The sequence below is a fragment of the Schistocerca piceifrons genome, chromosome 1, assembly GCF_021461385.2.
Source record: "Schistocerca piceifrons isolate TAMUIC-IGC-003096 chromosome 1, iqSchPice1.1, whole genome shotgun sequence".
In the NCBI taxonomy this organism is placed as follows: Eukaryota; Metazoa; Arthropoda; class Insecta; order Orthoptera; family Acrididae; genus Schistocerca; species Schistocerca piceifrons.
In genome coordinates, this window is record NC_060138.1 from 546,737,666 (window position 1) to 546,751,626 (window position 13,961).

The 13,961-nt window shown below is 39.2% G+C and overlaps 2 protein-coding genes across 2 annotated transcripts in view; one reads left to right on the forward strand and one right to left on the reverse strand.

Annotated features, from left to right (window-relative positions):
• The window catches only part of LOC124786607, a 156,529-nt gene that overhangs the window by 72,587 nt on the left and 69,981 nt on the right, over positions 1 to 13,961 (forward strand). The gene's annotated exons all lie outside the window — the stretch shown is intronic.
• On the reverse strand, positions 4,615 to 6,872 carry LOC124786591 (fizzy-related protein homolog). Its single transcript, XM_047254276.1, has 2 exons — positions 6,634 to 6,872; positions 4,615 to 6,515 (listed from the first exon to the last, which is right to left on the reverse strand). Exon 2 carries the CDS (start codon positions 6,447 to 6,449, stop codon positions 4,926 to 4,928), a length of 1,524 nt encoding a protein of 507 aa, XP_047110232.1. The 5' UTR covers positions 6,450 to 6,515; positions 6,634 to 6,872; the 3' UTR covers positions 4,615 to 4,925.

Consider the following 13,961-nt stretch of genomic DNA (forward strand, 5'->3'; position numbering starts at 1 on the left):
TAAAAATCAAGTAAGACATATCCTCCTCAACAAACTGTCCATCTTATTCTCTGATACAAATTTCAAAGTCAAGGTTTATTAACATCTACCTTAGCTCTAATTGCCCTTGTACTTTTACGAAACAACCAAAATCAGCACTGTGATTTGCATTATCCATTTTACTGAATTAATTTGGAACACAGGAATAAAGATGTTTGGTGGCGTGATGTTTAAAGCTTTCCCGGCGTACTGATTGTTCCATAAAACACATGGCAGTTCTCCCGTGTTTTTATGGAACAATGTTTGGTGGCCTTCTTTATCCCCAAAAGTCTCTACTTTTACAGGGATGGCCATTATAAAAGTTTACATTGGAGGAAGAAGTATGTTCCTCGAAAGGTATTGGAACATAATCTCAGGGAATTTGAGAGTAAGGCTGTATGCAATACACAGTGCCTTTTCTCTGGCATAAATGCAAAATAACAAAGATCAACATAAAATTAAAGTCACAACAATAGGAGATTGGATTGTTACTAATAAAATTACAGGAAGGCAGAATGGCTGGTCATTACTTATCTTCAGTGGGTGAATTTCCAGTATTGGCAATACACAGACATGAAAGTACAAAAAACTATCCTTGCTTTCAAAATGATTAGTTTCTTCCTTAGATAATTAAGAGGCCATGGTCATTAAAGTTAGAGATGTTAGTTCACTCTAGACTCCAGAAGGAGGCCAATCATTTGTTGTGAAAACAATGGTACAAGTGGATCACACTCATCATAGAGTATGTGTGACTCACTTCTCCTTTCTAACCTCCATGAACCTACCCTCCTTTCTTCTTTGAGGAAGGAACTAACAGCTTCGAAAGCTAGGACAGCTATTTTTATTTTTTATAGGTATCTATCAGTACTATTGGAAATGCATCTGCTGGACAGCCATTCTGTTTTCTTTAAAATATATTGTTGCTTGTGACACTGACAATGATTAAGTAAACTTGAACACCAATCACACTGCTGCTGGCATTAGTTACAACATAGTCAGTGCTGAAAAAATTTGATGTGTAGTAGGAGAAAGGCTACCATTCACCTATAGTAGACTGATATGGGGAGCATAGAAACACAGAACAGGAAACATTATTCACACAAGTTTTTGAGCTCTTGCTACTTTTACAGTAAAAGTACACACATTCACATATACAGACATCCAAATGCGCTCTCCCATTGCCACACAGAATTTTGTTGCAGCTGTGGGAGTGTGGATTTAAGATTAGATGTACTTCGCATTACAATGGATCCATAGTGAAGAGATCCTCCAGCGTATAGCAGATGTCAAAAAAGAAAAGGAATATAGAAAAACATATAAATATTTACAAAGAAAAACCAAATCTCGTGGTACCTTCCTCAGGTCCCAAATGAAATGGACCTCACGGATGTGGAATAAGTAAAAAAAAACTGGAAGATAATTGCACAGGCTTTTGCGCCCAGAGTTAGTTGACATACAGATTTTCCAAGTATTGTACTGTGTCATAATGTAAGAAACTGTACTGGAGAAACCATTGTTTTGGCCACAGTTACAGTGGCCTTTTTCTCATTCTAGTGGTGTTAGAAACCAATGTTTTGGCCACAGTTATAGTGGTCTTCTTCTGGGTCAACTGATACCAGACCCATAAGAAGGGAGTGTAACCATGGCCAAAACTTTGGTTACTCCAGTACAGTTTTTTTACATCATGACACAGTATGATATTCAGAAAAATTTTATGTCAAATCTTAAATATATTTCTATTCGAAACGTAATTAATAAAGTGTCACAAAAATGTGTAAATTTTCAGTACACTTAAGAGTACACAGATTAGTTCATTATAGCTGAGTGGTTGCATTTCCCTTATTTTACGAATTATTCCATCTGGCAATTTCCATTATTCTTATACTAATGCAATTAAAAAATCTAGAAGCCAGATAATGTCAATTTTTAAATAGCTTTTTAACTAAACTGATATCGAAGACAGGTTATTATTGTATACGTTTATAATTGTGCCCAACTGCAATGTTAACTTTTATTTACTCTTTAAGTATATAAACCAAATACAATAAGAAAATATAAATATGAATAGTGAAGAAGATAACACAACAGGTAAAGATGAGAAGTCATTCTTTGACTAGTGTTTTATAGGTCCCCTTACCCTCCCCCAGGATAGTTTGACTTGGGTGACAGACTGGCTTTGGCATATCCCAAGGTAAATGCGAGTTCAAAGTATAAGTTGTAGCAAGAGATTTCTCTGTAACAAAGTCTGATTTCTATGTTCACACCATATTTAACACAGTTTTCTTGTTTACAATAACAAACTGCAAGGCAAGATAGCAGGCAAGTATTTTACCATGTGCAAGGGGGTTGGGCACTATGTAACTTTTAACTATTTTTCTACTGTAGCTTATATTCTGCAATGATAATTTATGAGACATTAAATTTATGTTATAGACTGGGACTCAAATCCATATGCTACTGCGTAAGGGGCAGTGGAATACCAATACTGCCAAGGATATTACACTGCTCATGAATGGATCCCAGTCTTTTCACAAAACCAAAAGTGGTCACAAAAGCTCAAGATGCAAACCATGGTAGCCACAAATTTCCCTAGGTGAAATTCCCCAACTTCCAGACAAGTTTTGTCATTTTTCCCCTGACAAATTTTGAGATGTCAAGGATAAGTTAATACACAAGTTGATAATCTGTCTTTGCAACTATGGTGCAAGAAACAATAGTGCAAATGAGGGAATGTCTACAAAAACCTTGCAAGCAGATGGCAATTCTTGACATGAACAAAAATCTTAAGCACTAACGTCAATATCTTTTGTAGTGAACTGTTTTCAGATGGAGAAAGCAAGCGAAATAATATACGTGTTTCATTAAGACCACTGGTGTTTTTTATTTCAATAAAACGAAACACATTTGGTGACAAAAATATGCATTTTCTTGGAGTTTAAAGACAGATTTAAAATACCTTCATTGATTTCAGAAATAATCTCAGAAAAAAGTAGGCCTCTTGAAAGAGGTGTATAAGGTGAGGAAGAATTGTGTAAACCAACGCTGCAGGTGACCAAGAACAAAATGTTGGTTCTTTTATGTTCATTATTATCGCTAATATCTATTATTTTACAAGTATTTCATGATTTTTCTTTGAAGAAACATTCGTGTACATAGCATACAAATCGCAAGCGACTGGCGCAATTTTCTTATTCTTATTGTCCATACTTTCTAACACATAAACTACGTTGAAATCACAAAATCTACTGGCACAGATAAAATGTCTATAAAATGCCACGGTGCACAAAGCATTTGCGGCGAGATACTTGTAAATTATTTCTTCAAATTTCCCAGACATGTTTGAAATTTCGATTTCCAGAAGTTGTGGCAACTCTGTAAACTCTTATCTGACACAGGGCACAATAAATTCAAAGGCACTTTGGAAAAAGGGCAGTTAAATAGTGGTTTTCTAGATACTGATGTCTGGCCGTATGACAGAAATTTAATAAGTTGTCCAAATGTGAACGTAACTTTCAAACAAATATGTTAAGCAATGGAAGGATAGTATGGAAAAAAGTTGCAAATACAAGAAGCAAAATAACATACCAAAACACAGAATGGAGGATGCCTACTTATAAGTAATACAAAATACCAGTGAAATGATCTCATCTAAATTCCCTGTATCTTTTCTTTTCACTCTTTCACCCTTCATTTTCAGTTTCTTGTTTCTGTTCCCACATACCTCAGCTTAATTACACGAGACACCCAATGTTTCCTTCTTCAATTTCTCTGATCGTTTTACTACGGTGTATAATGTAATGGTACATTATTATTCATTTTGGTGAACATTAGAAATACAACTGCATACAGCAATAGAGGTTGTAAAACATTCCGCCATCCTAGCAATGAATCTGCACTATATAATTACAGCACAATTCAACAAATTCAGGTGGTACTGAAAACTATGCTGATATAAGATCATCACCACCACTTCAAATCAGTATTTCTACCCATACCTTACTGCAAAATACTTTCCCATATTATATTACCTACACATAATATTTTACTGGAACAGCTTCACATATCCTAATTTCTTACAAAAAGTGTGAAATTTACACTGATATGAAAGTAAGTTTTTTATACAAACTTTAATGAGTTTCTGTTATGGAAACATAGGGTTTTTTTTTTAGACTGTGAGAAAAATATTGAAAATAATAATAATATTGCAGAGCTAACTAAATGAGGAATGATGATAGTGGTCGTGTCACTAACACAATTACAGCTCTCTCTCTCTCTCTCTCTCTCTCTCTCTCTCTCTCTCTGCTGTAGATGTATAGTGTTTCATTACCAACAATTAAAACTGTGTAATATACCTGCAAAATATATGAGAAAGTATTCTATTAAATTGAATGCTTGCATTATTTACCTTCTGTTGTCTTAAAAACACCAATTTTAAGTACAACTTCTTTCCATACACAAAAGCAACCTCTGCAATCTTTCTAGAGACAATAACTAACAAAAAGGGATAGGTACAATGTATGGTATTCAATCACAGGCAGCATTATTGCAAATAATTCAATATATTATACTTTTAACATGAATAATTATTTGAAAGAATTAACAAAACAGGAATTTCACAACAATGGGAACATTTACAAAACCCATAAAAACCAGAGGAAAAGTACAGCAGCAAAATGATACAAATCTAACTTTTCAATTTAGCAAATACTGAATTAAAGGACTAGCATCAGTAGGTTAACACGTACAGTGGAATTTAGCAGCCATTTCTCCCACAGTTTTAATTCAAAACTTAATGAGAAGAACTTCAGATACACAAATATGCGTGTAAAAAAAATTTTCTCCCTAAACTAACATGGTCCCATATTCTGCTCCAGGGAACACAGTTTGCTTCTCTCTCTTCCTGTACATTATCGTATACTTGCATATAAATTCAGGACGGACTTATTCTCCTTTTGTGATCGAGTCTTACTGAACACATTCCAGAACCTCAATGTTTCATCTCCTGCACCCGTAACAATTGATTCTCCATCTGGCGACACAGCCAAATAAAGAACTCTGTATGAATGTCCTGTCAATTTTGCAACTTGTGTCAGGCTAGGGTATTTCCAAACCAATATCTGGTTTTGGGAATATCCATGAGTGCTGACAAATTCTGAAGAATGCTTGGACCATGCCAAGTTGCAAACTTGGGAAGAGGTGTCTATGGACTGCATTGGCTGTCCAGTAAGTGTGTTCCAAAATCTTATGCATCTGTCAGCTGTGCCACCACCACTAGCAAGTAGTCCATGGTGGTGGGGAGACCAAGCAATTGCTTTCACTGCAGCCTTATGTTCGGTGTATGTCTGACACGGAGACAAGGAATGTAAATTCCATACATGTAACCGGTTGTCATTCCCTCCAGAAGCCAGATACTGATTATCTGGAGACCATTTCAGACCACAAACTTCCTGCCGATGGGCAACAAGACTCCTTTGAGGCACTGAACCAGCAGTACGTATGTCACGCTGCAAGATAAGCCTGTCTCTGCTACCAGAGGAGAGGCTGTCACCATTCCATGCTAATGAACCCACTCTTGCTGAATGCCACTGTGTTTTATATATATGTTTGTTAACACTGATATCCCATACTTGAGTGTATCCAAGATGAGTACCCACTGCTACCAGATTACCTTTTTCATTCCATGCAACAGAGGTCACAGAGTCTTGGTCAGCTGAAAGATCACAAAGTCTTGTGACTTGACCTGTACCTGCAGACCATAAATATACACAGCTGCCAAGACCAACACCAAGTACATTCTGAGATGACCAGTCAACCAAATTCAAATAAAAGTCATCCTGCAGCTCAGGTGCATCCAGAATCTTGAATGGAATTTTCGGTATTTTTCTAGTAACTTTACTGGGGGAGTTAAGAAGTTTCTCACTTTTGGCACTCACAGGTGATAAAGAATAGGACGACACTCGTGAAGCATCACACATAGATCTTTCCTTGCACGGTGATGAATACTGAAATAAATTTTTACCATCCAGCGGTTGTAAATTTTCACTTTCTTCCAAACTATTTTCAATGCGTTCAATATCACACCCCAGCAGTTCATTTTTTAACAAAGAAGTGTATGTCGCCACATCTCTCGCCGACTCACCGGCTTCCCGAGTCCTTCTCCTCCTTGAAGACAATCCTGGTCGCTCATTATTTGAGATCATAGGAAACTTAGTGTACCAACTTGATCTAGTGCGGCGTGGGATGAATCGATCGGGTCCACAAGAAACTTCAACAGTGTCTCTTACACATCTAAAGCGTTGCAATCCGTACTCTATAGAGTTTGTGGCATCACCTTTACTGCAGTCATTTACAGCATTCGAAGACTTCAAAGGAGACACAGTATTCTTATCAGGTACCCAGTAGAGTCGTTTCTCGTAGCTGTGGTTGAACATTGTTGGCTTATTTGCAGAAAATGAAATCGTTCCTTTATGACGTCTTGGTTCTGTCAGATGGTTCGCCTATACAAGAAAAATCATGCAATAGAATAAACACATAACACAACTCTTTTGATTATTATTATTCTTATTACTACTACCCCCACCACTAATTTACAATAAATTAAAAGTCACACAATACCTTCCATTCGATGTGGTAATTAGAAACTTCATGTAGTCTGCTGCAGCAGGCGATATATTCACATTCATAACGTGAAGGATATATGACGAACGTCTATCCTGTTATTATACCACAACTCTGATTCTTCTAGACCTCAAGCATCCTGAACACAGAATACAAACAGAATGACACGCTGCTGCACATCTACATCACACATCCGCTTGTTCCCAATGCACTACACACGCAGCACAGCTGCTGCGTCTGCCAGACAAGGAAGCAAAACAAATGCTGTTCGCGTCGCCGTACGACCGCCGCTATCGCCATCTAGCGGTTGTTATCTTTACGACAACGTCACACTCACAGCTGCGAGCCTGCGGCGCGCTAGCAAATGGGTGTCTGTCTGCTTTTACGTTGCTTACGTTCGATTCACGGGAAATTAATCTCCTTTTAGAGGATGTTAAGAATGCGGTCTATATTTGTGCATACCTCTGGAGTTGAAATTGTGTACAGCAGAAAATGTAGAGTTCATTATAACACCACAACGACCGCTTTTTGTTCGTTATGGAGCGAGCAATAAAACGCCTTAGAAGTCTTCTAATGCTTCCACTGAAATGGTATTCCAGTCTGTTTTACCTTACTCATCTAATAGTTGAAATACTTTGTCATAAAGCACCATGTTTACAGTTAGAAGCTGGTATTGGTACCGCGTTTTTCAACTGTCAACCAACATGCTCATCTCCGACGACATAGGACGTAACGAAACCTATTTCATAGGCACACCGAGGAAACTGGCTAATTTTCATGACTAACAACATTGTACAGTGAAATCCAATGCGATATGATTCATTTTTCCAACTTAACAACGACTTGAGTTTCTCCAATATCGGAACTCACTGTCTAATAGACGCCTTCCCGTAACCCATTTTAGCTGCTATCAAACTAGTCTGCGCGCTATGTAAAATTTCGTAGGAGTACCATCAAAATATGCAAATTTAAGATGAGGAGCTATTTTTGGCAGTTGCAGTGCATAAGTTTAACTGAAAAAATGACTGGATTCTTTTAGGAATACTTTTTAATATTATTTACATGTTTTGAGCAATAACTAAGATTCAGTGTTCAGTTTACCAACGGTCTCACATTTCTTTTCTTGTTCTTAAGCCAACTTTCAAATTGTAATGTCATGTATGTGCAAAATACCAGTCAATGTAAATAAAAATTAAAGCACCAGAAGTCGCAACGTATTTCGGACTCCATCTTTAAAATGTAGGTCTTCCTACAGAGTTTGTAAATGTACATCTTCCTACAGAGTTTGTAGGGTGAATTCAAATTGTGAACTGTGGATTACTCGTTATAGCAAACAAGGGTATAACGCTGCAAAATTTATATTACGTCTTCAGGAGTGGCACTTTTGCACACTGCTTATGGGGTTGTCATTTGGTTAATGTGTTTGAAGTGACGATCATTTATTTTTGTCATGCTCGGGATTAGATTTGGAAAACTTACGCTTTAATCGCTAATACCATAGCTAGTTGTGGTCTTATGGCAAAGTAAGATTTTCGTCATGACTCCTTGGACTCGCGACGTAGGAAATCCGTTGTAATGACGATTGGTTTTATGCTGGTGAGAGTTGAGACACAATAAGAAATAATCGTTCATGTAGTTTTTCATAATATGTCTGCTGAATCTGATGATGGTGACTCCGATGAAGAGCATGGCGATGACTAAGATGAGAAGAAGATGACTACTGATCTGCAAGCAGTAAGTGTCATTGAGTTCTGCAGAAAACGTAAGGCATAAGAATCATCGGATGTACGAATTTATGTTAGAATTTTATTACAGCTAGATAACTATACTTTTCAGTTTTATGTCTAAATCGCTTTATGTGCAATAATATGTTCGCACACAGACATAAAGGTGTTATGTTCTCTGTTGGTGCCAAGTCGTTATATCATTATTGGCCTAGTATTTTCGTTATAAATGTCAAATGGAATAAGACGAAAAAATGGTTCAAATGGCTCTGAGCACTATGGGACTTAACATCTGAGGTCATCAGTCCCCTAGAACTTAGAACTACTTAAACCTAACTAACCTAAGGACAGTACACACATCTATGCCCGAGGCAGGATTCGAACCTGCGACCGTAGCGGTCGCGCGGTTCCAGACTGAAGCGCCTAGAACCGCAAGGCCACACCGGCCGGCGAATAAGACGAGAAACTAGACGCTACCGAACTCACTTCCCTTACATTTTTAAAACTGAGGGAAACCATATTGTTCCAGGAATTGTCTGCACGCAAAAGGCCGAAGCGCATAAGATAAACACACTTGGCTACCAAGTGAACCGTACAACAGGTACCGTAGTGAAAATGTACTGGTAAAGTTCTCACGGAATCCTAATAGTTGAGGTGTTATTGCTGTCAGTTGCACAAAAATTAGTGCCCATACGCTTGTTGATGAGAATAGAACCGAGGTAGACAGTAGCAAAACGAAGACGAAAAGATGGTTTCTGTCTTCAAATCATCATCTACAAAAGATACTCACTCTTCAGTTGGCTGCCGTACGATGTCAAAATGCAATTGAAATCGCCATACTCAACAATACCACAGGGCGCAACGGAGTTACTGTCATATTCCATGTTGAACTGTAAAATAATCAGTTCCATTATTTCCCCTAATTTACCACAGATCCTTTGACTGAAAACTTTTCTCAGTGATTGGTAAAGAGCACAGACTACACCCATACGTTCTATGGAACTCAACAATATTTTGTCAGTAGAGTTCCAGACGTATTTTAGGTCAAAATAAACCGAGCTACCGGAAACGAAATAACATTTCACATGACAACCAGCTGGGAACGTCTAACCAGTTTTGAAACAGAACAGAAACCTTTATGGCCCATTAACTTTAACGGATATACAATGAGTTGAAAAAAATCATGGGGTACCTCCTAATACCTCCTGTTAGGCGGAGTCCATTCCTTGTGAACACAGTCCACACCAGAACAGAAACCTTTGTGGCCCATTAACTTTAACGGATATACAATGAGTCGGAAAAAATAATGGGATACCTCCTGTTAGGCGCAGTCCATTTCTTGTGAACACAGTCCACACCATTATGGAGTCGCTACCAGCTTGCACAGTACCTTTTTGACAACTTAGGTCCATGGCTTCGTGGGGCCTGCGCCACATTCGAACACCACCATCAACTCTTACCAACTGAAGTCTGGACTCATGTGACCAGACCACCGTTTTCCAATTGTCTGGGGTCCAACGGACATGGTCACGAGCCCAGGAGAGGCGCTGCATGAGATGTGCTGTTAGCAAAGGCGTTCGCGTCGGCCGTCTGCTGCCATAGCCCATTGACGTCAAATTTCGTCGCTCTGTCCTAATGAATAGATTCGTCGTACGTCCCACACTGATTTTTACGGTTATCTCACGCAGTGTTGCTTGCCTGTTAGCACTATGAACACTGCGCAAACGCCGCTGCTATCGGTCGTGGGCGGCCGCTGTGACCGTGTGGTTCTAGGCGCTTCAGTCCGGAACCGCGCTGCTACGGTCGCAGGTTCGAATCCTGCCTCGGGCATGGATGTGTGTGATGTCCTTAGGTTAGTTAGGTTTAAGTAGTTCTAAGTCTGATGACCTCAGATGTTAAGTCTCTTAGTGCTTAGAGCCAAAAGAGCTATCGGTCGTCAAGTGAAGTTCGCCGGCCACTGCGTTGTCCGAATTTTGTATTCTCGGCGTACTCTTGACACTGTGGATTTTGGAATACTGAATCGCCTACCGATTTCCGAACTGGAATGTCCATGGATCTAGCTCCCTACCATTCCGGGCTCATTTTCTGTTAATTGCCGTCGTGCCGTCGTATCACATCGAAAACCTTCTCACGTGGATCACCTGAGTTCAAATGACAGCTCCGCTAATGGACTGTGCTTTTATACCCCGTGTACGCGGTACTACCGCCATCTGGATGTGTGCGTATCGCTGTCCCAAGACGTACATGATCTCAGTGTAGCTTGTGGACAACAGCCGGCCGGTGTGGCCGTGCGGTTCTAGGCGCTTCAGTTTGGAACCGCGTGACCGCTACGGTCGCAGGTTCGAATCCTGCCTCGGGCATGGATAGTTAGGTTTAAGTAGTTCTAAGTTCTAGGGGACTGATGACCTCAGATGTTGAGTCCCATAGTGCTCAGAGCCATTTGAACCATGTTTGACCGAGCAAAGCTGAATGACACGCCGGGTCTTGGCCCGTCCGCGGCCCCGTTTTAAGAGAACAAATATGCATTTCTAGAAGACTGAGCTCGGACAGAATAACTTTCGATTGTAGCAGAAGCCGAAAAAGTTCGTGTTTCTGCGCATGCGCAGTGCGCAGTATAATCGGAAATTTAGTGCTCCACACTCGGCAATATCTAAAGATCGTTGACGCCCTGCAAACACTCGCGTCGTGGTTTATTGCTGATTTCCACGCAGGCACAAATGGCGCACACACTTTGAGTAGTCAATTTTGACCAAAAAGTCGTGTGAAACGGGCTTAACGATGTCATCTGGAATGGTTTGGTGCAGCTGCAACATTTCTGCTACTGTCTTCGTCCCGATGGGCCTTTGAACGTACTTGAGTAGTTGCAGAGTCCGGCGTGCAAGATGCTGAAAACTGGTCCAAGAGTGATTTCCAGTTTCATCTCGATTGTGATAAGCCGGTCTTCCAAAAAAGGGCCTCCACTTCTCCTGCGATAATCTGTTCTTCACAGAGATATGCTCTGCCACGTCCTTCTTCGTCATTCAGACTTGTACTGCCCACTATGGAAGAGTCTGCGTCACATTGCCACTGTATCGTATGATGGTGCATTGCTTCCTATTGAAGAGAGAATACGTGTAGAAGAGCGCACACCAAGTTCATGGTCGAAGCTTGATTTTTTTCGAGGTGATAATACAAAATTTTTGACTCCCCATCGTATTTCTCCTAGAGAAAAAAATGGCGCTAATCACTATGGGGCTTAACATCTGAGGTGATCAGTCCCGTAGAACTTAGAACTACTTAAACCTAACTAACCTAAGGACGTCACACACATCCATGCCCGAGGCAGGATTCGAACCTGCGACCGCAGCAGCAGGCGGTTCCGGATGGAAGCGCCTAGAATCGCCCAGAAGACTTGCATCTTTTGCACCTGATATTGTTTTACGTTTTGCAAGCTGATTAACAAGAAGAATCATGTTTGTATATCGAAGAAAACATCGATCATAACCTTTTCGGCAGACGAAGTCGATTCCGTTCTATTTTGTGCACTCACTTGCTTCTACCCAATACTTCGATTGTTGATTATTTTCTGGCGTCAAGAGATACGCCTCACGTTAACCTACAGTGACACTTCAGCACAGAAAATCGATTGAATTCTCTAATCAGCTTTAAATATTGCCGAGAAATTTGTTGTAGCATTCTCACAAATTCAGGCAGACCCATGTAAAATGTCCCTACCCTTTAAAACATTCCGCACGGGTGCTCTCGTTTCTCAGACTCTTAAGACGTCAACTGTTTCATATACCTTAAATCTCCATTATTCCATTAACAGTTTGCGCTCATTCCCATATGTCGTTATACTTCTAGTATGTTCTTTGGTGGATCATTTTCAAATGATGTATGGCTACGTTTCAATTTAGGAGCCAAATTTTTAACTTTTGACAATAAAGTAGAAGATATAACAGTCGGTCAGTTTCGTATGAATTTTCTGAAGCGGTAAATGGTAAAAAAAAAAAAAAAATCACGACAGGCTACTCCAGTTCACAAATTTGAATGCAACTCAACACAACACCACAATTTTAAAACTTCAAATGAACAAAATTCTTCCTCTAATGACGTTGTCACCTGACTTACATTATTCCTAAGCATATGCTACATAAAAAATTAATGATATCAGTGCCTTCTCTGTTGCCAAAACCAAGAAATTTTCTCTTTGTCTTAACTCATCTTGTTGCTCAAACTCCCGTTTTGTCCACTTTGCTTTCAAATGTATAATTGTCGGATACAGTTCTGCGTTTAGCAAACACGATTTCTTAACACTCATACACTGTGTTTGCTCAAGTAACTCTTTCAGAGATGGCAAAGTACTTGGAATCTGAACGGAAACTAATTGTGTCTTGAGCCGAGTTTATAAGATGAATATCAGTAAAAGTAAAAAAAAAAAAAAAAAAAAAAAAAAAAATCTATTCGGCGATTCATAGTAAAAGTGAAGTAAGGAGAATGGAGCGTAGCCGAATAAGATTAAATTATGAATTGAGAAGCCAAAAATAGTAGAAGGAGTTTGCTGTTTGGGTATCGAAATGGTCGACAGCAGAAGAAGTAAAGATTGCATAACTTGCGGCTCAACAAGGATAAGAAAGGCTTTTCTGAAAAAAAAAAAAAAAATGTTAAAGGGGCAATAAGCTGTACAGAAAAAGTGAACAGAAGCTTATAACATGTGATGTTACAAAAGAATGCTGAAGATTAATTGGGTACATTCGATAGCTTATGACGAGATACTGGTTCGAATCGTGGAGAAAGGAGTTCAATAACACAACTTAAATAAACGAAGGTGTAAGTTGACAGGGAACATACTATGCATCAAGGAGTAGTTAACTTGGTAATAGCGGGAAGTGTGGAGGGTAAAAATTGTAGAGCGAGACCAAGACTTGAACACAGTAAGCAGGACTGAACTGATGTAGATTGTAGCAGTTAAGCAGAAATAAAGAGAGGATAGACAAGTATTGAAAAGCTTCCTCACAGCATTCTTCGTACTGAAGACAACAACAAAAAGAAGTAGAAACAAAAATAACGTGATTAGCTATAAAATGTATATTTCGCTACACTGCCGACAGACGGAAAGTTAATTTTTTTGCCAACTATTGAAGGTGGCACGTAATGTACTGAAATTTTTTTGGGCGTATGAGAAATAGACGAATGATGCCATGTATAAGGAATAAACACTGCAGGGATAAGATACAGGCTGCGAAAGATTAATAAAACTTTTACAGAAACCCGATTGCAGTTATGTTAATCGAAAGATACGAAACGGAAGCAGTAGCGGAGAAGAGAATGAGACAGGCCTACGATTTCAGCCCGTTCCCGATGTTATTCAGTCTGTACACTGTAAAAAACAGTAAACAAATCAAGGAGAAATTTGGAAATGGAATTCAAGTTCATGGAAAAGAAATAAATACTTTGTAGAATGAGATTTTCACTCTGCAGCAGAGTGTGCGCTGATGTGAAACTTCCTGGCAGATTAAAACTGTATGCCGGACCGAGACTAGAATTTGGGACGTTTGCCTTTTGCGGGCAAGTGCTTTACCATTTTTTTAAAAATCTCATTTTGTTCGTAACTGATCGTTG